This window comes from Capricornis sumatraensis, chromosome 22 (genome assembly GCF_032405125.1).
Source record: "Capricornis sumatraensis isolate serow.1 chromosome 22, serow.2, whole genome shotgun sequence".
NCBI classification, from domain to species: Eukaryota; Metazoa; Chordata; class Mammalia; order Artiodactyla; family Bovidae; genus Capricornis; species Capricornis sumatraensis.
In genome coordinates, this window is record NC_091090.1 from 17,278,576 (window position 1) to 17,304,955 (window position 26,380).

Consider the following 26,380-nt stretch of genomic DNA (forward strand, 5'->3'; position numbering starts at 1 on the left):
CACTTATCAAAAGATGCTAATTTATACTCTAAAATTATAAGATAAAATTAAAAGGAAAATTCAGTATTTTCCTGTTCTATTTTCTCATGTTTCAACTGCTCCACTATACACAAAAGCAGCTCAACATGTTATTATCCTTTAAACTAAATAAAACAAAAACAAAAAGCCTAGATTCAATTGAAAAACTTAAGCACAAATAGCCATGTCTCAAAGGTCTTACTGAATACAAAACACGGTGGGAAATATTTTTGGCCTAATAAGAGGATCCTAAGTGAAAATAACATAAAATTAATCAACTAAAAAAGAAACAGTTCAAGATGTAAAAAGATCTTGTGAAGAGAAATTCTGTAATATACGAAACTTGTTTCTAAACACAGCTGAAGCAAACAAATCAAGAGTTAAGAACATCAGCTGCACTCCGTAATAATAAAGGCTAAAATCATCTTGTGGAGAACTAAGGGGCAGGAAAATTCAAAGGTCTATTGAAAAACTGACAAAACATACATAAAGGATTGCCACACTCCCTTTAGGGCATTTTAAAAGAGGAAATTGTTCTGCCTCCTCCTCCTCCTCAGTACCCTTGTCATGACGGGGACTATGGCCACCCCAGGCCCTCTATTCCAGCACTCCTGGACACTGCTCCTGCCAAAGAGGCAGCAAGAGCTTGTCCAGGGCTCCGTGTCTCCCCTACCCTTAAACAGGGCTACTTCTCCACCCCAGTCCGCAGAGGCAATGTTAGACTGGGAGGTTAACAGTAATCCGGCAGACCTGCATGTTAAACTTCTCTGAGGCTCAGTTTCCACATTCGTACAATTATGGTAGTTAGTGGTGCTCCTCTCCTCAAGCTATCATGAGAATCAGTGATAAAGGAGCAGTACGTGTCTGGCCCACAACAGACAATAAATGTTAGACTGTTCTCCTGTCTCTCCTCTGAGGTCCTGTAACCCTCTCTCTCTTTCCTTCACTCCTTTCTTCTGCTCCCTGATTCCTTATAAATATTTAATGGATCTATTTCCTTTGAGTTATTCTTCTATTTATTTCAAAATTTGAAAGGAAGATAAAAAAAGAACTTATTTGTATGAAACTGAATAGATGTACTACAGAAGCCCACATATCTGCTATATTTGGCAGATGACGAGTCAAGGGCTGGCTAGCACCTGAATGTACCTCTGCGGACTTCAGGCATAATTAATGCTCCACATGAGTAGAGAGACTTAAATAGTACAAATAGCTTCACATGTTATTTCACAAATCACAGACTTCAGAACAATTTATATTTAAATATGGTTTTTAAAAAAAGCAATTTTAATCTCTCTTCAGCCCCAAGTAAAACTGTTATGATTTAGTGACACCATGTGGCTACATTTTGCTTTGCACTCTTAGAATGTTCCTCTGCTTGCAGGTCACTCTGTATTAGTTCAATTATGATATCAGAGTTGTAGGTGGAGGTACAATTCAAACTAAATTATATTAAAGCATGAACTAAAATGATCACCTTTAAAAACTGAAACTGTTCCTTCTTCCTTTACATCTGAATAAGGCATTTCTTGAATTCTGAAGACATGAATCATATAAATAAAGGCTCAGCATAATTCTAGGTATGATTATAAAGCATCCTGATGAGAACCACTGATTAATGTAAACTTGTCTGCCTTTAAAAGTAAATAAATACACCAGTGCCCAGGTATGAGGCTGGGGGAGAACAAAAGAGAAAAAATGGAAGACGCACATGCTTTTGTACAATGCTAATATGGTAGGGAAAGGACGCTTCCATAAATAGCAATGTTTATTTTCTAATTTGTTTTATGTCTTGTAGATCTACAGCACTGTTAGGTACTATAATCTAATGAAAATGGGTAGAAAAAATTATGCTGCATCTAATGATGGCAGGGATGAGAGGGGACTCGGAATGTATGGTAGCAATAAAAGAGATTAAAGTGCCCTAAACCAAGAAGCAGCACAGGTTTAGTATTCATCTAATGAGGTCTCCTACAGTAGACCAGTTACTCCTGAATAACATTCAGTGCACACCAAAGAAAGCCCAAACATCTACCACAAAAACCAGAGAATGTCATCCTCTTAAATCTCTGCTTGAAACACCCAGCTCCCCTCTTGGGCTTTCAACAATCTCCTATTTTAAATAACCACTCACTTCCTAGACCCTGGTCAACATCACAGTACCATTTTAACAACACTTAAAATTACCAGATGTTTTCTTACAGTATATATCTGTTCCTCCCAAGTTCTATGAGAGTAGAAACCTTGGCAGTCTTCATCAGTGTTACGGCCTCAGTTCCTACTACAATGCATAGCCCAAAGTAGGAGGTTATTTATGAAATGAGTAAGTAATGGATGAAAATACAGATGAATAAATAAAGAAAAATCTATTTTCTTAGCTGGTGAAGCACACCTAAATGTCTTATTGTATGTGAAAGCAGAACCATTCTAGTGAGATGTTTTTCATCATTTGTGACCTCTACTCTGACCAGTGAGACTAAGAGACAAGGCCAGCAGATGCTCTACGACACCCTTTTTTCCATGACACATTTGGCACATTATTATCTCTAGTTCTAAGAAAAGAAGAAAAAGGAGGGAAGGGAAAACCACAATGATTAAAACACTTTCATTAACAGTCAAAGAAATCAATGAACGGAGTAGAGTATATGATAGAATTTAGCACATGACAAATATGGCTGTTCATACCAGTGTGGTAAGAACAATTATTAAATAAATGGTCTTAGTCAGCTGACTTTCCCTATCTGAAAATATACATGAAAAATATTCTGGCTGGACTAAATATTCAGATATAAGGATAAAAATAACAAGCAGAAAACCTAAAAATATAACATTCTAACACTGGAGTGAGGAACACCCTTCTAAACATAATATCAGATTACCAGAAACCATAAAAAAAAGATGGGACAGAGTTGATTACTTTTTTTAAACATAAAATTCCATGTGATAAAAAGTACTAATAAAATAGTAAAAACTAATAAAATATACAATACATGATAGGCAAAAGTATAATCATATAAAACATACATATACAAATAAGTATAACTATATATACCACACATATACATTATATTATACATATATATCAAGATGTATGTATCAACATAAAGTTCTCACAAGCCAAAAACAGAAAGATAATTACACTGGAAGAAAAATATACAGAAGACAAAAATAGGCTTTTCATAAATGAGAAATAATCAATGTCAAGTACTATAAGATATCCTACTTCACTGATGATAAAGGTAATCCAAATTAAAATAAGGCAATTTTTTTACAAATCTTAAATCACATTGGCAAATGTTGACAATGCTTGCATTGGTGAGGGCTCAGAGACGGGGCATTTTTATGTGCTATTGGTAGAAACTGAGTACAGCCTTATCAGAGGGCAGGCTTCATCAATACTTGAAATGTATACTATACTATAATTTGGGCTTCTCTGGTGGCTCAGACAGTAAAGAATCCACCTGCAAGAGACGCAGGTTCGATCCCTGGGGCAGGAAGGTCAAAGAGAAGGGGATGGCTACCTACTCCAGTATTCTTGCCTAAAGAATTCCACGGGCAGAGTAGCCTGGTGGGCTACAGTCAATGGGGTTGCAAAGAATCAGGCACAACTGAGCAACTAACAGTATATTATAATTTAATAATTAAAATGTCATAAAATGACATTTCCATTTTGATAGTTAAAAACAAAAGGGAAGGAAGAAAGAAGCCCAGTTTAGTGTTAACTGGGTTCAACCCTCCTGTCATGTTCTGAACTGTCAGGTTGCACCCTGTTCAATACCCTTTCTGGCTCCTCTGCATTCTCCTCTCACTTCTCTAATCAGCACCAGCAATAAACCTATCTGCCACCCATTCTTTCCTTTCCTCTTTCAACAGGTACATTGTTAAGAACTTGGCTTTCAAGCCAACTATTCTTCTCCTTCAACTCTCAGGTTTTACCCCAAAATGGCTCTAGTAATTCTAGCTACCAGCCACATGCAGGCTACCTCTACACACATTCACATCCATGTTTTCAAGTCTTCTCATATTTCAGCAACATTACACAGCTGCCAATATACTAGCACCATGTTGAGAAATAGCCAGAAAAAAATTTTTAAAGCATCTCCAGGGCACTCAGTATTTCCACTTCTTATTAGTGTTTTTTGTTCAGTTCCAGGCTCCACCATCTAAAAACTCTATGCAAGGGCTTGAAGAGAGTTTCCTAGGAAGCCAAGAAGACAATGCAAAGGTAGGGAAATTTATGGGTATGGCAGAAATTGTCTTTTCCTGAAAAAGACAAAGCTGATAAGATAGAAGATGGTTCTGAGTACCATATAAAACAGATAAGAGTGCCTGAAGAACTATGGACGGAGGTTCATGACATGGTACAGGAGGGTGTGATCATAACCATCTCCAAGGAAAAAAAGATGCAAAAAGGCAAAAGGTTGTCTGAGGAGGCCTTATAAATAGCTGAGAGAAAAAGAGAAGCAAAAGGCAAAGGAGAAAAAGAAAGATATATCCATCTGAATGGAGAGTTCCAATGAATAGCAAGGAGAGATAACAAAGCCTTCCTCAGCGATCAGTGCAAAGAAACAGAGGAAAAAAATAGAATGGAAAAGACTAGAGATCTCTTTAAGAAAATTAGAGATATCAGGTAAAATTGCATGCAAAGATGGGCACAATAAAAGACAGAAATGGTATGGACCTAACAGAAGCAGAAAATGTTAAGAAGAGGTGGCAAAAGTACACAGAACTACACAAAAAAGATCTTCATGACCCAGATAACCACGATGGTGTGATCACCCACCTAGAGCCAGACATCCTGGAGTAAGAGGTCAAGTGGGCCTTAGGAAGCATCACTGCAAACAAAGCAGGTGGAGGTGATGGAATTCCAGCTGAGCTATTTCAAATCCTAAAAGATGATGCTGTTACAGTGCTGCACTCAATATGCCAGCAAATTTGGAAAACTCAGCAGTGGCCACAGGACTGGAAAAGGTCAGTTTTCATTCCAATCCCAAAGAAAGGCAATGCCAAAGAATGTTCAAACTACTGCACAATTGCACTTATCTCACATGCTAGCAAAGTAATGATAGTATGTGAACCGAGAACTTCCAGATGCTCAAGCTGGATTTAGAAAAGGCAGAGGAGCCAGACATCAAATTGGCAACACCTGCTGGATCATAGAAAAAGCAAGAGAATTCCAGAAAAACATATACTTCTGCTTTATTGACTATGCCAAAGCTTTTGACAGTGTGGATCACAACAAACTGTGGAAAATTCTTAAAGAGATGGGAATACCAGACCACCATACCTGCCTCCTGAGAAATCTGTATGCAGGTCAAGAAGCAACAGTTAGAACCGGACATGGAACAATGGACTGGTTCCAGATCAGGAAAGTAGTACATCAAGGCTGTATATTGTCACCCTGCTTATTTAACTTATATGCAGAGTACATCATGTGAAATGCTGGGCTGGATGAAGCACAAGATAAAATCAAGATTGTTGGGAAAAATATCAATAACCTCAGATAGGCAGATGATACCACCCTTATGGCAGAAAGTGAAGAGAAACTAAAAGAGCCTCTTGATGAAAATGAAAGAGGAGAGTGAAAAAGTTGGCTTAAAATTCAACATTCAAAAACTAAGATCATGGTATCTGGTCCCATCACTTCATGGCAAATAGATGGGGAAACAGTGGAAACAGTGACTGACTTTTTTGGGGCTCCAGAATCAATGCAGATGGTGACTGTAGCCATGAAATTAAAAGACACTTGCTCCTAGGAAGAAAAGCTATGACAAACTTAGACAGCATATTAAAAAGCAGAGACATTACTTTGGCAACAAAGGTCTGTCTAGTCTAGGCTATGGTTTTTCCAGTGGTCATGTATGGATGTGAGAGTTGGACTGTGAAGAAAGCTGAGCGCTGAAGAATTGATGCTTTTGAACTGTGGTGTTGGAGAAGACTCTTGAGAGTCCCTTGAACTGCAAGGAGATCTAACCAGTCCATCCTAAAGGAGACCAGTCCCGAGTTTCATTGGAAGGACCAATGTTGAAGCTGAAATTCCAATACTTTGGCCACCTGATGCGAAGAGCTGACTCATTGGAAAAGACCCTGATGCTGGGCAAGATTGAAGGCAGAAGGAGAAGGGGACAACAGAGGATGAGATGGTTGGATGGCATCACCGACTTGATGGACATGAGTTTGAGCAAGCTCTGAGGGTTGGTGAAAGACAGGGAAGCCTGGAGTGCTGCAGTCCATGGGGTCACAAAGAGTCAGACACAACTGAGCAACTGAACTGAACTGAACCCTATGGAAAACTACGAGAACTGACAAGTCACTTTTCTTCATCTCCAGCTGGGGGCTAGCAGGACTGTGCTTAGTCTAAGCTTTTGGCTACATTGAGCAGTCCACTTAACCCAACCATGCATTCCTGAAAAGGGCCCAGAAAGAAAGAGCAGACCACTTCCCTACATTGCTGTCATAGCATTTACCAATTCAAAGTTTTCCAGCACAGATATACATTTTAACAAAGACATGGGTAGAAAACACCAATGAAAATATATACATATTAATATTGAATTAATCTCGTCATTACCTGGTCAGTGCCTTGACCCCAAACTCGTGCTAGCATTTACAGAGTACCTACTGCATACCTACATAGCCTGAATACCATACAAGAATACTAAAAGATTAGAATCCATAGTCCTTACTCCCAAGAGCTTATAATTTGGTATCAGAAATAAGACAAACATGTAAAAGATGCTGAAGAACAAAGGTGACATACAAATGTGCAAATTAACTAACATAATGCAAACTGAACACTTACGTGCTAAAGAAAGAATGTATATGTGCCCAGTAAAGTCTCTGGAAGAAGTGTATTTAGAACATTGCTTGCTGCTGCTGCTGCTGCTAAGTCAGTTCAGTCATGTCCGACTCTGTGCGACCCCAGAGACAGCCTCCTACCAGGCTCCTCTGTCCCCGGGATTCTCCAGGCAAGAACAATAAATGATTGTGAAGTTAGGTAGTCAATAAATGATTGTGAAGATAAGAAACACCAAGCACAAGGCATCTTTGGATAATCAATAGGGGCTCACTAAGTTCATTTTAAAATACTACCAAAATTCCAAACTATCACAAAAGGCAAAGCTTATGATGGAATGTATTAAGTAATATAAGTTAGGGGACTTCTTCCACCGGCTAAGATTCTGCATTCCCAATGCAGGGGGCCCAGGTTTGATCCCTGCTCAGGGACTTGGATCCCACATGCTGCAACTAAAGATCCCATGTGCTGCAACCAAGACTCGGCACAGCCAAATAAATAAATATTTTAAAAATATATAATAAGTTAAAGTGGTTATAAATATTAAAATATTTTTCTCACTAAAATGCATACAGGACTCCCTCCTTTTCTTGTTATCACTATCTCTAACACCACCTTTGCTCAGGTTTTCTCTACCAGCATCGGGAGGTGGCTATAACAGGACAAAAATTAGCATCGCGAATACAGCCAGGCTCTATAGCACACAAAACCAAAACAAAGGCAAGGCCACAAAGAAGAGACAAAATAAGGAAAAGGGAGTATAAATAATGCCCATTAGTGAACAAGAGAATGACATTTTCTAAAAGCCACGGATCATGACTGAGGGCACATGTCTCCCTCCTCAAGGCAGGAGTTTTCAGGTGAGTAAAGCACATGCCTTTGTCCCAGCTGCTATCACAGGTACAGCAATTCGTCCTGGGAGTCATGTTTCTAGGGTTTCAAATTAAATACAAACTCAGAGTCCTTTGGATCACATCAGACATTCTGGTTGTTACACTGCTTATTTTTTAACCTGATACAACCATAATAATGTGAGTTGATGCAGACTCAATCCTGTCCTCCACTTCGGGGCACCTCTGTCACTCTCAAAGTATCCCTAGGCAGTTCTGAGACACAGAATCTTCACTCAATTTCTTGTCCCTCTCATTTTAATACATTCAAAACCCCTCTGATAAAAGAGCAACTGCCAGACCTGAGACACTTTACTTCCTCTTTGGGGAAATGAAATTGATTTTCTTCATTTCCACACAAGAGGATTCTTGGGTAACAATAATGTGTCTGGTCATACCCATTAAGAAAAAAAAAAACATGTAGGCAACATTTGTTACAGTACCAGAGGCTGAAAGGTTTTGTGGTGTTCCTGTGGTGGGAGTAAGAATTCAGCCTGATGCTGTTAGATCATGCGTTAAATAAGTATAAGGGTATCTTCTGACCAAGAGAGTAAATGCTGTGGGGCAGCCCCATCTGCCCCAACTCAGCCACACTGGATGTCAGTCGGGAACATGAGTAAGAGTGTGGAGGGGAGTTAGGGTTGGGGGTAAGGAGGCCTGCTCCACATGCTCCCTGGCTTATACCCACCATATCCCTTCCCTTCTCTTCTTGTCACACCTAACTAAATAAGCCAATCACTTTCCGCCTTTGATCTCTTGAGTTAGGGTGATATCTGAAGGGCAATTTCCAAGGGGAAAAGCACAACAGAAAAAAACAACAACAACAGAATTTCAGGGGTCTTTAACCGCTTTTCCCAATTCCTCAATTCATCATTCATCCTGGTTTTACAGAATTTCAGAAAGAAAGCTTTAAAAATGGCTCATACCTAAAGTAAGAATATGAAACATTAGAATAGTTTATCAATACTTTTTAAAAAAACAAACTTACATGGAGCTAAAATATATAACAACAATAATACTTAAGGTGCTCTGGTTGAAGGGAGGGTATGAGTCTAGAACCCCACCAGCTCAGCCACCTTTGCCCCAGACACAACCCCACTTAGAAACACCTGCTCTGTCAAATCCCACTGATATTCACTGACCTAGAAAAAGAACAAAGATATTCAGAACATACACGAAGGCATCCAAAAATCTCCTGGCCCTGAGGACTGCCAGGGAAGCCTCCAAAAATATCTTTCTTGGCTTTTGTGGAAAGAACGCACCCACTAACAATAGCTCTGCTTTCAAGGTATAGCATGGAATTTAAAAAGCATTTCCACATCTCAGTGTCCCTTCTTATCCATTTACAGGTCTACTACATAAACATGGTACAAAACAGTTTCACAGGACACTATAAATATTAAGATGTTAATTTTCCACGGTTTTCCTAAGTGTTTTAGTTGGAATGCATTTGGTAGCTAATACCCTGAAAAACTTTTCTTCTATGAGACAGAAAACAAAATCTGTTTCTCAACATTCATATCTCTTTAGACAAACATCAGTATCATTTATAAGCCATGAGAACTACCTGCAGACACGGGCTGGAAAATATAACTTTTGCCAGGAACGACACAAATACTGTGAATGATCAATCACTCTGATCCAGTCAAGTTCATCCATTGACACTTCAATGAAGTATGAATAAGACCTATGAATCAAAAGGAAAAAGGCAGAAAAAAAAAGGACCATATTAAAATAACAAGTGGTATTTTAATAAAATGTTAAAAGGTACAAAAAATATACTACTCATGAATTAGGTTTTCTGAACAATGACCAAACCCTGATGATGAAATTTGTATAGATTTCCCTAACACAGCATTTACAATATGTATTGAAGTTATCTCTTTGCGTGTCTGTCTGCCTTACTAGGTCTCAAGCTGCTTAAGAACATGTTGCTTAGTCACCAAGTCATGTCCAACTCTTTTGTGACTCATGGACTGTAGCTCACCAGGCTCCGCTGTCCATAGGATTTCCCAGGCAAGAATACTGGAGTGGGTTGCCATTTCCTTCTTCAGAAGATCTTCCTGACAAAGGGACTGAACTTGAGTCTCCTGCATCGCAGGCAGATTCTTTATTGCTGAGCCACCAGGGAAAGTCTCAAGTTGCTTAAGAACATGTACCATGCCATATTTATCTGCATATATTCAGGGTCTAGCATGGTGCTTGGCATGTTATCAGGTATAGAAGGCATAACAGAACCAGGATGCCCTGCACACACCATATTTGCAGATTAATAAAGCCATGACAGAGAGAGGACAGAAAATAGAGAAGGGTGCTTTCTCCTTCTGCCTTCATCGGCCTGCGTGCTCAGCCCTACTCTCTCAGGAGGAAAGGCAACTCTGAACATTTCCTCACTGAGGCCAGCTTATCTCCTGATCCCTCCCAGCCTCCTACCATCCCACACACAAACACAGCCTGCAGAACAATAAATGACATGGGTGAAGAGATATTACGTGTTTCTTTTCCATACAACTTAAAATCTGGCAGCTAATAATCTGCCAGTAATGAAAACAGCCTATCATCCTCCCCTGGTCAGCTACCCTGGACCATTACATGCTGGTCCCATCCTGGACAAATCTATATTCCCCTGTCATAAGCCAAATTTAAATTTGAGATGCAGTTATTACTTGTACTGTAATATCAACGGGAACAATCTCGGAAGATTTAGGTGACCATAAATGTCAGCCTTCAACCAACAGTTGTGACCAGAAAAGCTCAGCTTATTTGGTGTCATCCCCTCATTTTCTGCTCCCCTCACTCCCATTCATTTTATCGCTCAGTCTCAAACTGGTTATAACCTTTTATTGAACCTCTCTGGGTTATCAGCAATGTAGGATATAATTTTACAACACATGTCAGAATCTTTTTGGCTTAAGATTCTGAATTTTTCACCTTTGCTTAGAATGATAACAACTTCTGTGAGATAACAACTGGTACATGGTAAAGTCCCCTGTGAATGTAACGCACATACTAAAACAAAGTGGCCTATAAATATTTAACATCCTGGAAATGATGATAACTACCTTCAAATGTGCTAACCTTTTTCTATTATTTTTATACTAATTTAATTATTAATTAAATGAATGAATATATGTAAAACTTCTAGAACAGTACCTACTACTATTATTAATCAGAGACTCATGGAAATAATACATGAATGTGTTCCATTTTGCCAAATAAACATCATATTATATCCAATAAGATACATATCAGGAAATATATTCTTAATATAAAGGGCACAGATAACCAAAAGATAACCTCCAACATCCACACACATGGGAAATGCTGGCTCTCCCTTCATAAAGTTTCCCTCACACTTGGTTCAAATGGCCTGAAAGCCCAGTGTGGTGGTCAGTGGTGCTAACAAGAAACATGAATTAACCAGCAAGATCTGCAGGGTTTCATCATCCTTACTATTAAGTCTTTCTTGCCTAGACGTAAAAAACATGAGTAGGGCCTCAGAGACTGCACACCAGTATCTGGGTATGTAGGGTTTAGGTTAAAGATAAGCAGTAATGAGGGAGACCGTTCAGTTCTTAGTCACCCTACTGCTCTGGTACTTCTGCCATCATGGCTGAACCCAGACACCACAGTGGGTGAAAACCAGAGTGGCTAGAAAGAAAGGTCAACTTTTGAAACTGGTGAGTTTCTAGGCTGGACCCCACCAAATCTTTTTCACAATTTTGTTTTGATAATGATATTTATCCACACTAAAAGACAATTTTTTCTTTATCTATAGTATAAAATAGATTTTTAAAGTTTTTCTAATATCTAAAAGTAATCAATCAAGTAAATAAATAGTGGTAACCCAAATGGTGGAAAATACCAAACAATCATTAAAAGTAACATTTTACATGGATAAACAAGGACCTACTGTATAGTACAGGGAATTATAGTCAATATCCTATGATAAACTGTAATGGAAAAGAATATGAAAAAAAATATATGTGTGTGTATGTGTGTATATATATATAACTGAATCACTTTGCTGTACAGCAGAAATTAAAAACAATATTGTAAATAAACTATACTTCAATAAAATTTTTTAATTTATTTATTTATTTTGGCTGCGCTGGATCTTAGCTGCAGCAAACAGGATCTTCAATCTCTGTTGCAGCATGTAGGATCTTCAGTGTGGCATGCAAACTTATAGTGGCAACATGTGGGATCTAGTTCCCTGACCAGAGACTGTACCCAGGTCCCCTGCATTGGGAGCTCAGAGTCCTAGCCACTGGAAAACCAGGGAAGTCCCTAAAAAAAAATTTAAGTAACATTTTAAAAGCATAGAATATTCACAATGTTTTCATTAAAAAGTGAAGTTACTTTTTGTATATACCTGATCTTTATTTTGTAAAACTATGTGTGGTTTTACAGGTTTCTGTTTTGTGTGTGTTTATGTGTGTTTGTATCACTATGCATAACAAAAAAATGCTAGTTAGATTAGTACAAAGATTAATAATAGGCAGTGAGATTACTAGTAATTTTTATTTTCTTCTTTGTGCTTTTCTGTATTTTCTGTTTTCCACAATAAACACATGTTCATTACTTTTATATGCAGAAAAGAAACAAAAAATGTTGTTTTAAAGAAATGCACTTAATTCCTCCCCTAAAACTGAACTTCAAGAGAAACAGCAAAATGATGACAAAGATATAAAACATCAAATTTGTAAAACCAAAGCTGATGACCACAAAGTTAGGCCATCTCAATCAAATATGTCAGTTTCTCTCCAAGTCACGCTAATGACTTACCGGCTATCTCGGTCCCACAGGAGGATCCGTATATGATTGATAATGGACGGCTGACCTAGCTTAATCTCAATGCCAGAACGACAGTCATCATCAATTGGGTGCCTAGAAAATCCATGATCCAAATCATAGTTCTGAGTGTCGCCATCTAATAAGGCAGATTTCAGCTCCCCTTTCACAACCTGGGCTCCATACTTCATAGTTGCAATGTTTTCTTCTGGTACTAAGTGAAAAATAGAAAAAGCACAATGGTTACTGTTAAATTTTCCATTTTGGAGGGAAAAGATTAAAATTCTAGTTGATTCTAGTATATGCATTTAATTTAACAAGAGACAGGAGATATGGAATGTCTGTGAGGTTTAAGATACCATCAAAGTTGAAATTTAATGACACCACCGTAGCCACTAAGTGCCTGGGACTAGTTATGACTAAGAAAAAGTGGTAAATACTAGGAGAAACTATGTTCTAGGACAAACAAATCAGCTCTGCTGAATTCATTCTATTAGAAGCTTTAATATCTACTTGATAAAAATAGCATGTAAAATGACCTATACCTGCCACCTGGACCTGAGCACAAAATATAAAAGCAAAGCAAATAGGTTCAATTTCTGACAAAACAGAAAGAGAAAATTTCCAATACAGCAGAGCTGTTGGTCATACAAGGATGTGCTGAATCAATTATTTAAAAAACAAAACTATGTTTAAAAGAAGATATACTTTCAAAAATAAAAATTCAGTCCGTCATCAAAATTAATCTTATGATTATAACTAACCCTCCTCTTCCCCTCTCCAACACTAGATGTACTAAGAGTTAATTGTTCCTAAGACTCTGAAGTTTTCTATGTGAATTTTGCTTCACAGATCTGGAAACTTGTCTTCCAGGTACTAACATTCTAATACTGACACTCTCTCCATGGAGTGATAAGAGGCAACATAAAATAGATGTTAAGATCTTGAGCTTCAAAGTCAGGGTTTAAATAATGCTGCCATCTTTCACCAGATGTGTCACTTTGGGGAAGTCACATTCTCTGAACTTCAGTTTCTCAATAGGGCATCATCTATCCCACAGGTGTTTTAAGAATTAAATGAGAAGATCTTTGCAAAGCACAGACTAAACTCTAAAAAACTGCCATTATTTTTACAAAACATGTGTATAAAAGCACACAATAAGAGCACTGGCCAAGTTTACAGATGGTATAAATAAATGCTGAATTCTCACAGAATATATATATCTGACTAGGTGAAAGTATGAGCTATAATTAGGCTCTTAGGGAAAAGGAGCAATTTATCATTGCAGATTTCTAGGAAAATGCAGATTTAAAAACTTTTTTTTTCAAATGAAGACAGGTAAAGAGAGTGGCTCCAGCTGATAAAAAATGCACCTGAAAAATAGGGTTTGGGTTGAATTTAGTTAACCTGCAAAAGACTAAGGCAACTCAGAAACCAAACCAAATGAAAATAAAACCTAGTCATGATCAACTTCTTACCACCAGAGGCTTATGTGCTCAGTTTCAGTTTGTTGTTGTTCAGTTGCCCAGTCGTGTCTGACTCTCTGTGACCCCATGGACTGCAGCATGCCAGGCCTCCCTGTCCCTCACCATGAGCTTGCCCAAGTTCATGCTCATTGCATCGGTGCTGCCATCCAGTCATCTCATCCTCTAAATGCCCTCTTCTCCTTCTGTCCTCAATCTTTCCCAGCATCAGGGACTGTTCCAAGGAGTCATCTGTTTGCATCAGATGACCAAAATACTAGAGCTTCAACATCAGTCCTTCCAGTGAATATTCAGGGTTGCACTCCCTTAGTATTGACTAGTTTGATCTCCCTGTCCAAGAGACAGTTTCAGTTTATAACTTTCTAAATTCTATTAGTGGAGGACAGAGGAGCCTGGTATGCTGCAATCCATGGGGTCACAAAGAGTTGGACACAACTTAATGACTGAACAACAAAAAAGTTCTATTAGCTCATGGAAATCACACATAGTGTTCATATTTATTTTTCATTTATCTAACAAACATTATCAATTCCTTTGATCTAGTTCTCATAATAATCCTTTGAGTGTAGGACTCCTATTACATTCATTTCGCACATGGGGAAGTGGAGCAGAGAAGGGTTAGGTGGACTTTGTTGTCCAAGGCTATACAGTCAGCAAGGAGCAGAGGTGTTACTGGAACACAGGTGGTCTGTTTACCAGGGCCCCTGCCCTGCTACTACCATCACAAAGGGTTTCTCACAGGAAGACCATATCCCCCCCCCCCCACCCTTGCTAGCTCTTCCTTCTAAGGTTACTTAGTCCCAAAGGAAAGAAACAGTCTGATAAAACTTTGTTGTTTTTTTTAAGTTGGACTTAAAATGAGAAAATCTAAGTTTGAGACTCAGGCTCTACCACTTACTATCCCTGATGAGGTCTCTTAGTCTCTCTGAATCTGTTTTCTCATCTAAAACCAATAAAAATTTTACCCAACCCACCCACAGAGCTACTCTAAAAATCATACTGCAAATATATACTAAAGTACTATATAAGTATAAGCATTCAATTAGTCAAAAAACATTTACTAAGGACCCATTCTGTACCATGTGAGACACTGGGGGTCCCTCAGTGAACCAAACAGAGAGAAGCTGAGGCCTCCAATCTTGAGATGAAGCATTTTATAAAGCAAGCAAACAAAGCCTTCAAATTTGTGATTTTCAGGTATCACTGATGTGTCATTACTTGGTGAAAACAAACTTCTGTTCCCTTACTGTGGGTGTCCAAAGTCTGCGGCTGCTGACCACTGGAAGCATATCCTCCAGCTCTGACACCACTCAGTTCAGTTCAGTCGCTCAGTCGTGTTCGACTCTTTGCGACCCCAAGAATCACAGCACGCCAGGCCTCCCAGTCCATCACCAACTCCTAGAGTACACTCAGACTCACATCCATTGAGTCAGTGATGCCATCCAGCCATCTCATCCTCTGTCATCCCCTTCTCCTCCTGCCCCCAATCCATCCCAGCATCACAGTCTTTTCCAATGAGTCAACTCTTCACATCAGGTGGCCAAAGTACTGGAGTTTCAGCTTTAGCATCATTCCTTCCAAAGAAATCCCACGGCTGATCTCCTTCAGAATGGACTGCTTGGGTCTCCTTGCAGTCCAAGGGACTCTCAAGAGTCTTCTCCAACACCACAGATCAAAATCATCAATTCTTTGGCGCTCAGCCTTCTTCACAGTCCAACTCTCACATCCATACATGACCATAGGAAAAACCATAGCCTTGACTAGATGGACTTTAGTCGGCAAAGTAATGTCTCTGGTTTTGAATATGCTATCTAGGTTGGTCATAACTTTTCTTCCAAGGAGTAAGCGTCTTTTAATTTCATGGCTGCAATCACCATCTGCAGTGTTTTTGGAGCCCAAAAAATAAAGTCTGACACTGTTTCCACTGTTTCCCCATCTATTTCCACCACTAGTCAAGACCAAGACAAAGGGGCCACTCAAGCTTCAGATGTAGAGCCTGCTGCTATCCTTTGATTTTCTCTAAACATAAGCTTTTCACTTCTAAAATTTATCAAGCAAAGAATAACATATAAGGCACAAGAGTTTTGAGTGGCCATAGCTGAATGTCTAAACTGGAAATAAAATTTCGACCACAATTCTAAGTTCTCTTCTGAGGTTTATTTCAGGAGGACTTGAGAACTTATCTAACTGTTCTTGATATAGATTCCCTGTATCTTTCACTTCAAAATTGGGGACATTTACAAAAATGGAAATTCTCTCATGGTAACTATAAGCTGAGTATCTCACAGGATTAAAAATACAACTCCAATAATTTTTTTCCCCAGAATCCATAGTTAAATGATGAATTTAAAAGGGAAAATGATCACCAAAAAAAGTTCAAGTCATAACAAAATAATTCAAGCCACAAATACTCTTACTGCCTATTATTTCCCTATCAGTAGATAAAAGAGCTCTCAGAAAAATAGGGTGGTAGAGATTAAATAAGACAGTTCAGTTCAGAGTCGGACATGACTGAGCAACTGAACTGAACTGAACTGAATTGCAGCACGCCAGGCCTCCTTGTCCATCACCATCTCCCGGAGTTCACTCAAACTCAGGCTCAGGTCCATCGAGTCGGTGATGCCATCCAACCATCTCATCCTCTGTCGTCCCCTTTTCCTCCTGCCCCCCAGTCCTTCCCAGCATCAGAGTCTTTTCCAATGAGTTAACTCTTCGCATCAGGTGGCCAAAGTACTGGAGTTTCAGCTTTAGCATCATTCCTTCCAAAGAAATCCCAGGGCTGATCTCCTTTAGAATGGACTGGTTGGATCTCCTTGCAGTCCAAGGGACTCTCAAGAGTTTTCTCCAACACCACAGTTCAAAAGCATCAATTCTTCAGCATTCAGCTTTCTTCACAGTCCAACTCTCACATCATACATGACCACTGGAAAAACCATAGCCTTGACTAGACGGACCTTTGTTGGCAAAGTAATGTCTCTGCTTTTGAATATGCTATCTAGGTTTGTCATAACTTTTCTTCCAAGGAGTAAGTGGTAGACAACAATAATCGTTTTCTTTGCATTTCTAATTTTTGATGCATTTTACAAATAATAAGGAAAGAAAATGAAACTCTAAAGTTCCACAGTTAAGCAGAAAAAAGTCAATTACTAGAAAGAAAAACTAAGAAGAAATGGAGCAGGACCAGCCCCTAGCTACACAGTGCCAAAATCTGAATGGTACTAGGTTAATTATCTTGTGTGTTTTTCTTTAATTGCTTCATGTTCTTAATCATCCTTTATTGAACTCTGTTGCATCTAGGCTGAGATGGCTGTTAACCCCTGATGGATCATTTGGATCCACATTTAGTTCTCTGCACCCTGCAATCTCTTTACCCAGTTCTGTCCCCTAAATCACACTCTACTCCCCTACTTGACTTTCCTGAAAAATGTATGGACCCTCCCTGCCAGCAAGCGAAGCATTATAGATGACTTTCCTGATCACACCTTACCTTAACCTTCCTCATTATCCACACTTCCTGCAGCCCTGTCTTCACATCTAACAGTACTTATATTCAAACACACCAAACAGAAACAGAAAATAACGCAGCAGGTGACTGTCAGGGAGTACTGGCCTCATGAGTCAGATGAGCACTTAGGTTCTTGCTCAGGCATTGATTTCCCTCGAACTCTAGGCAAGTTACTTACAAAGATCACAGAATAAAATCACTCAAGAACTGAAAGGGATCATTGTCCAATTAATTTAAAGGAAAAAATAAATTCCTAAGCTGCTTTCTGGGTGCTATTCACTGTGCTGGACTCAGCCCTCCAGCCCTTCAGCAGTGCACCATCTATTGGAGACAAGAGTGCATATCAGACACGAAATGCATCTGTGGAGGAACCTCAGTAGATGACTCAGGAACCCCCTAGTTTACAGATGAAGATACTGAAAACTACAATTGGGAAGGCAATACTAACAGAGTCAAAGAATTTTCAAAATATTAAAGGTTCATTTTTATGACTGTCTTTATGTGATAGATGAGACAAATTTTAAATTCTAGTTTAGAAACAACTGATGGATTCAGCCATTCATTTATTTGGAAAAGTCTAGATTCAGACACTGTGCTAGGTGCTGGGAAAAGACAGGAGGAAAAATATAATTACAGTCCTCAAGAAGCTCACTCTGAATAGGAATGTAGGCAAGAAAAGCAACAATTATAGTTTCACAGTGACAAGCCCCCTCAGTCTAGTGATTGAAAACTATGGGCATAGGTGTGTGGTACCATGTACCTACAGCACAGATTTAAACAGACACACACCCAAACACAAACCAATACCATAAATTAGCAGGCCAAGAAAGCACATTGACTTGCCAATAAAAAACATCTTAAGGACAGAAGTTGTGATGTGCTATCTGTTATAAGCATGAAGAAACAAGAAATTACTGTTCTGTTTCCCAAAGCCTAAAACCTGAGATACACAAAACAAAGAATAACTCAGTGGGAAGAGAAAAAGCACTAACTTTCAAGGAAGAAATAGCTCCACAGCTAGGACAAAACTAAGTATTAAGGAATGGTCTGAGCACAAGTAGTTTAAATATCCTAAGGAAAAAAATTAATTAGAAAGTTAATTTCCAAAAAAAAAGTTAATTTCCTTTCCGCAGATATATAGACTGATGCTCATCATTATATATGTACACAACTACATCTATAGCACATTCTCAAAAAGACAGATCACTGGTAAGTTTAAAAAAACATCCTTTGGATCCTTTTTTTTTGAAGGGGTGGGTGGAAATTGCTTTAATTTGATATGCAACCATAAGCATTAAACCATGCAGTAACCAATATTAATGAACTAAAAAAAACGAGTTAGTATTTGTGCCCCTAGATACTAATTCCCTAGCCCCAAGATAGAACCTCTCAATGTTTCATGGGAAGTCCTTGAAGACTCCGAACCTATACCCAGGGAAGAACAAAGAAACAAACAAACCTCAACAATAATTTCAAAATAAGCAGAATTGTCTTTCTAGATCATCAGCTCAGGAACAGTCCTGAATTTTTAGACCTCTTTTCCCCAAACAGTGAAGAAACTGGATTTTTAAAAAATAAAATGAATGTCTGAATAACATTTACTTAGAAAATAACTAACCTATATTTTAGGATCTGAGAGGAAAGTGAAATGCTCAGTATTTCTATTATTAATTTTACTACTCATATAATGAAAAAATCAGAAAAAGAGTCTGCTACTTAGTCATTTTTCAAGTTTATAAGTTAGAAGATTCCTAAGCATTTGAATAATCTCCTCCTTGAGCTCCCACTGAATTATTCCAAAATGAAGAATTTAACATTTATAAGCAGTATATCATTTTGAAACTGAATGCTCCTCAACTGGTTGGTCACCCCCTTTCTTGGTAATTTCATGGGCCTATTGTAACCCAGGTCTGACACCTATATTGACCAGCTGATCAATTCCAGGCTTCCAGTAAGTACATGAAACGTCCAAAGCATTTCCTCACTTCTGCAGCCATGTCCCAAGTCTACTACCTACAGCAATAATGAACTGGGCCTGGGGCCCTATCAACACCTCAGTCAAAACTAGGACAAAAAGGGGGGAAAAGGTGCTTATATAAGAAAGGATCCAACCATGAAGATTTACAAAGGCTAAAACTATGTTACTCCTCTTGTTACTTCTCCCCTCTCCCTCCTCCCATCCTTTATCAAAGGCTGACCCTTCACCAGTACCATTTTCCAGCACCTCTAATTTCTTACCTGATCTTTCCTGGCCTGTTCCCTCTAGCTGCCATACTATTTCTCTACTACCTTTACTCCAACATACACACCGGGTAGTCATACATGGTATTTACTATATTTTCAAATCTATGGCCTAATTCTCTGTATAGTTAAGCTTCTGTCCAGACTACTACCAATTTATATCCACACAATTGATATCCAAAAATTTTCTTTCAATTCTTCTTCTTCTTGTCCTCCCAGCACCACCAGATACCACTGACCACCCTTCTCCATAGAAATGCTCTCTCTTCTGTAACTCTACCCCAGTTTTCTTCCTACCTTTAATTCTTCCCTCTGTACCTTTGGACCCCTGGCCAAAGGTCTTCTCCGAGTCTTAGACTTTAGATTTTCATTTCTTTCTCTATACTCTAGCCCAGGTTTCAATTCTTTTATCACCGACTTTGACTGCTTTCTATACAGCAGTAATATGTTTCCACTGCTTCTAGTCAGTTCTTCTTGCATTAATTCATCAAGCCTCTGCTACAGACTACTCAAGTGTGTTGAATGTTGAGAAATGTTAGTTTTAAATGTTGTGTTCACTGCTATTATTTTTATTTATCAGGAAAACACCATGTAAGTATTGGAAATGCTATATAAATGTTAGCCATTATTAGTTGTTAATATTTAGAATCTCCATGTTCCTGAAATAATAAGTATACAGCATGTATTCGGTACTGATTCGATGGAGGAAAGGAGGAAAGATCTTAACATGAGAAGAAACTTCTCACAAAAAGTATAAAACTTCTGACATTCTAGGGAGCACTAGAGAAGTCTGTCCAGAAACGGCAAGAAATACATATTTTGTGGTCTACAAAGGCCAAGCAATGTGAGGAGGAGTTAGCAGGAGAAGGACAGGAAGCCAATCCACAGGAAGCAGGGCACTAATCCTCAGACCGACACACGTACACCTGAACTACGGTTTGGTAGCTAGAGTTTGTCGCTGAGACTGTCATAGGATACAAACAAAACTTTTTGGTGAGATTGGCATAAACAGGTACTTACTGAGCATGCCTCTATAATTGAGGTCCATGTCCCGGCTCTCTGATCGAACTTTAATAGCATCCAGGATGGCATCAGGAGACAACAGTCCCGAAGGCCTCACGACATTCAGAAGTTCAGTGAGGCTCATCAGAGGCAAACGCACAGCCTGCATGATTTCAGCATGATTCTCATTTGAATTATGCTTACACCAATTTAACAAGGCTAGGAAAATATCTTTTTCAGGAGCTGCAAATGAATCTCTTAATACGATGTTCAAAAGTGCTGTCTGAAAAGGATAAAAAGGAAAAATTCCAGTTATTATGGAGCTCAACCATGTGTATGATCAATAAGTAAAACTTTACTGAACTGCAAGTATCACTTATATTTAAGCAATTAACTCTTCTTGACCATCTTCTTTCCTTATTCTTTGTGCCATATACTCTTGCCCATTATGGCTGTGTGAACAGCTATAGGCATCTGGTACCTAGTCTTTTCAACACATGTGCACCTATCTTTAATAAAATAACAAGAAAAATGGCAATGTGAGAAGCTGTTGCTCTGTACACGTTCTTTAGCAGAATTTACTTCTCTAAGTAAGTAAGATACATCTAGCTATTTAAAATTCAAAATCTAGGTTCGATGCAGGATACAGGATGCTTGGGGCTGGTGCACTGGGATGACCCAGAAGGATGGTATAGGGAGGGAGGTAGGAGGGGGGTTCAGGATTGGGAACACGTGTACACCCATGGTGGATTCATGTTGATGTATGGCAAAACCAATACAGTACTGTAAAGTAAAATAAAGTAAAAAAAAAAAAAAAAGAAATGCAAAAAAAAAATAACTTAGGACTCAGCAAAAGACTTTTCTTCTAGAAAATATTCAATAAATATTAAAGTTATTAATAATAAAAAAATTCAAAATCTTCTGTTCCACAGTATTACTGCTCTACCATATTTTCAGTTCTCATGTTCCTAAAATTACTTCCAGCAACACTGGTGTAACCCTGTAAGATCCTTGCCTCTAAAAATTAAGTAAAAATCATAGTTACACACAAAACAAGACATGTAGTTTTTCTAATAGGTTTTCCCATTCAAAATGTTCAGGTCCTAGGGGCGACACAGAAAGGGAAAGGAAAGACAACCACCAGGGTTCAAAGGAAGACTGGGGAAAAACAGTTTTATTCTAGCGATTATATGGTATAAAACATTGCACAATAGTGAATTCTGTGCCAAAAGAGGAAAACAAACAAACAAAAAAAAAAACAGTGACTTAAAGATCGTAAGAAGGCTGAGCACCAAAGAACTGATGCTTTTGAACTGTGGTGCTAGAGAAGATTCTTGAGAGTCTCTTGGACTGCAAGATCAAACCAGTCAATCCTAAAGGAAACCAACCCTGAATATTCATTGGAAGGCCTGATGCCGAACCTCCAATACTTTGGCCACATGATGCCAAAAGCCAACTCATTAGAAAAGACCCTGATACTGGAAAAGATTAAGGGAAGGAAGAAAAAGGGGCAACATGGTTGGATGGCATCACTCATGTCAATGGACATGTGTCTGTGCAAATTCCAGGAGACAGTGAAGGACAGGTAAGCCTGGTGTGCTGCAGTCCATGGGGTCACAAAGAGTCAGACATGACTCAGCAACTGAACAACAACACATCATTATCTCCTTTATGAACTTCCCCCCTCATAAATAAGGAATCATCAGTTGCACTCTCTGTCAGAGAAATACTGATACAAAACCAAAAAACAGTGTGCAAAGCCACAAGAGAGTCTATCTGACATCATTACATTGAGAACCACCACCCCGCGGCAGAGTCTCTTGCACACAGAACTTACCAGAAGAACCTTAAAAGAAAGCAGCAGCAATCTGCCTCCCTCTTATGTGATCTAGAGTCTCAGGAGTCAGAGGCAGATAGCTAGACAGACCACCTCTTCCACACTAGCAGCTTTTCTTTTTATTCTTAGTCCACTGCTATATTTTTTCTCTATAGATACAAATAAAACAATGCATATTGCCTGTAAATTACTTGGAGACAATGACACACCTTAGAAAGGGAGAGGAAGCCTTCACTTGAGAGTACCTCCTGAGCATTTCTGTCCATAAACATGCAGCACATGCAAGTTAACTTGGGAAGTGAGTAGAGACTGGCAACATCAAAAGTCATACAGACATTCTGAATGTTAAGTATGGTGCAGAGGTACTCAGAGGTGGAATCCTCCAGCTCCGGAAATCCGTATTTATGAGCCAGGCTCAAAAAGTCCAGCAGCACCTCCTCCTTCTCATCTGTCAGCGTCGCCCGCCCAGTGTAGATGTACTTAAGCAGCATTGTGAATGCTTCTGCAGTGGTGTCTTGAAGAGGGATTTCGGCTTCAGGCTGAGATTCTCGCATTCCACCATACAGTAATGCTCTGCACATCAGAGGAGAAACGCATAAGGAAAACTTCAAGTAGGATTTGCTACAAAATTATGAGATATATATGTTCTATGCAGCCGTTAGAAAGATCAAGGGAGAGTAATATATACTGTCTTGGAAAGATGTCAGGACATAGCTGGTAAGTCAGGTTGCAATCCTTACGTGTAGCACAGAAAAAAAGTGTATACCACATACTTACATTTGTATGCACAAAGGTATATATAGATACATCTATTTATATTGAGAAGAGATACATATTAAACTGTTAACAGTGGTTGTCTCTAGGGAATGGAAAAAGATGTCTGGGAGGAGAGGGTCTTCATTTGTCAGTTTATAAATTTAAAATGAAATTCATGATGGGATTATAGATGATCTGACTTTTCTATTTTGTCTTTCAGTTTTTTTCAGATTAAGACAAAATCCCCACATTATTGTTTATCTGTTCATCTAAATAATAAAAAAGCAGACAATCCAGTCAGGTAATAAATTTGAACTTCTACCTCTATTACTCTAGGGGAAATAATATGAACCAATTAAAGCTTCCAATCCATCAGCAAAGCACAAAGAAAGAGTGCAGAAAAGGAAGAGTAATGAAATGGGTCAGAAAGAAAATGTGACAAAGCGAGAGCAAGAGAGTAAGGAGCAAAGAGAGAGCCCCTCACTCCTGTGATTCTCAGGGCAGGATGAGCATTTCCAAGTGTCCCCTCAAGCTTGCCTAGAACTCCTCCCACCCTCCCCCAGACAAGCAGGACAGGACATTCTTGTTTGTCTCAAAGAAACAGCTGAAACTACTCACCAAAAGATTCATGGATATTTTCAGCATACTTCTTCACTGGGTTATACTCTGCCTATAAACACCTGTGAAGGTTTCCATTAATCCAGAACACATCCAATCAATGACCTTAAAGTTACTATTAACAGATTAAAGAACACCTTCCTGGGGAGATCTTGCCAAGACCTATTCTCACTCCAGCGTGATCCATGGTACTTACTTGAATTCTCAATGCTTTAAAAGTGGTTTTGACACGGACTCCTGGGAAGTCTCAAATATGAACCCCCAAACTGTAGAAGGGTCCCTCTGGTACAGTTAGCTTGTCCTTATCTGGAAATTGATAGGCTCTATGACCACACTCATAAGACCTCTCCAGATGGCTAACAGTTAACCTTCCTTTGCACAAGAACAGTATCAGCAATGAGAATCAGTCTAAGCTGGCATTGGTAATGACTGAGTTTAACCTAGTGAGCCACCAGATATTATAAAGGTCCAATACCCACAAAGAGACAGCAAAAACAAGGTCAGTAAGTGAGGGGAGTATATTCCATTCATTCAATATGCTCTTCAAATGTCTAAGGATACTTGAGTTTCTTTTAAGAATATACTGATCACCTAAAAGATACCCAGATACAGTTGTCTCAAATTCTTTTGAAAGAGGAAAGATATATAATAGTAATAAATACTAAACCTAAGGCTGAAAAGTTCTAAGTTAATAAAGACTGGACTCTCATAAGACACTTTAACAGTAACAAATGGAAGAAAGAAAAGGGAAAACAAAAGTATACAGAGGACAGACTGGCAAAAATAATGACCAGACCAAGGCGAGCTGCCTCACCTCGACGGGAGCATGTTAGCTAGAACTCTTAACAAATTCCTCTCATCTCTAAGCTCCTGGCTCCCTCTATGTTGGCATTTTATATGTACAAGATAGAATGTTCTAAACATGTTTATAAAGCACTGTAGTAAGAGTTCTAGCTAAATAGTAAATATTGCCAAGAAACATACTCTATTACAATGTGTGTGACTCCAGGTGTACGTTTTGCTTCTCAATTAATTATAATCACAAATAATATCAGACTGTAGCTTTCACTAAAAGGTAAGTGAAATTTTCTTCATGCCTTCCACATCTCAATTTTTAGATATCAAGTTTCACAGACAAATCCACGATCTCATGGATATGGACTCTACAGCTTTTTTCAAGGATATATCATCAGTCAATAATTCAGTAATGATTCCCTTTTAACTAACATTAGGTAACACAGAGAGTAATTAGACCTCAGTTTAATATTTATAACCCTGGAAATTAGGGGTATAAGTAACATACAATAGCTACGTATAAGTACAAGCATGCTTTCTACATAAATTAACATTTTGTTTAGTTTTAGCGCTAATATAACTATGAAACTTGGTCTCAGTAAATATTTAAGTTTCCTTTACTTTGGGGTTGTCAAATTACATGTCTCAGAGATAGATCTGTTTGGTTACATATAGGTCCTGGACCTCAGTGATCTGAAACTAAGAGGTATACATGTTCACTGGCAAGTCCAAAGGTCATTCTGCCTATACAACAAGAGGACTGTCTGCCAATAAATCAGTTTAAGTTCCATTAGTCATCAACTGTAAGGAGAGGGTAAGGGAAAAAAAGACTCAGCCTGAGAAATATTGTTGAGAACCTGGAAGATGGTTGATGGGGTACAGTCCAGCCTGAGAAGCCTTGCAACCCTAAGATGATGACTCCTGAAAGGAAAAGGTATTTTCAAAAATATAACAAAAGTCAACAAAGATGAAATGCTTATAGATGTTCAACTGAATGACTGCTAGAATTTGTTGTTTTGTTACATATTTTTCATAGAGTGGAAAATACCAGTGTTTTCTACAAGTGACTTGTATCTTCAAAAAGTAATATACACTTACCGAAAATATTGGCACCTTGCTGCTAAAATTACCCTGTGGGCAGGAAAACGTTTCTTTTCCACAACAAATGTGACGTCGCCATATTCTTCCCCAATCAACAAGGCACCAATATGTTCAGACAAAATGTGCACATGGTCAATCTCCCCCACTGCAGTAAAGGGGCGAAGAGGGTGGCTGTTACTCATCTTGTAGAAGAGGTGATAGTCGTTGATCTATTATACAAAGAAGGGATGAGCGTTAGTGAGAGACGAGGAGTACACTTCAAAAACCACATACTATAAACACAGATAGGTAAAAATGTATTTTCTAAAAAATCACAAAAGGGAGTGATTTTATCATCATCATTGGTATCTCTATTAACCCATCTATTCTGGGAAGTAGTTCAGCCTATTTCCATTAACTCCACTATCCTCACCACCTTATCACACTAAAACTCAGGATCTTCAAACATTAACAGCACTTGGATCCATCACAATCTAGAAAACTGTGTTCAAACTGCGTTTAGGTCCTTTATTTCTCAGTATCTCAGGAAAAAGAAAATCAACA

General features: G+C 38.6%; 1 protein-coding gene across 2 annotated transcripts in view; it reads right to left on the reverse strand.

Moving 5' to 3' along the window:
• BTBD9 (BTB domain containing 9) overlaps nucleotides 1-26,019 on the reverse strand; it is a 369,881-nt gene extending 343,862 nt beyond the window's left edge. Inside the window, exons 1-5 of one of the 2 annotated variants that reach the window (XM_068960690.1) lie at nucleotides 25,835-26,019; nucleotides 22,777-23,140; nucleotides 20,749-21,013; nucleotides 12,493-12,712; nucleotides 9,272-9,391 (exon numbers count right to left, since the gene is read on the reverse strand). In XM_068960690.1, the coding sequence (XP_068816791.1) occupies nucleotides 9,272-9,391; nucleotides 12,493-12,712; nucleotides 20,749-21,013; nucleotides 22,777-23,140; nucleotides 25,835-26,019 (1,154 nt within the window). Of the gene's footprint in view, nucleotides 1-9,271; nucleotides 9,392-12,492; nucleotides 12,713-20,748; nucleotides 21,014-22,776; nucleotides 23,149-25,834 lie in introns of those variants that run through there. The other variant, XM_068960691.1, reaches the window with a different exon arrangement.
• Between the last annotated feature and the right edge of the window lie 361 nt (nucleotides 26,020-26,380).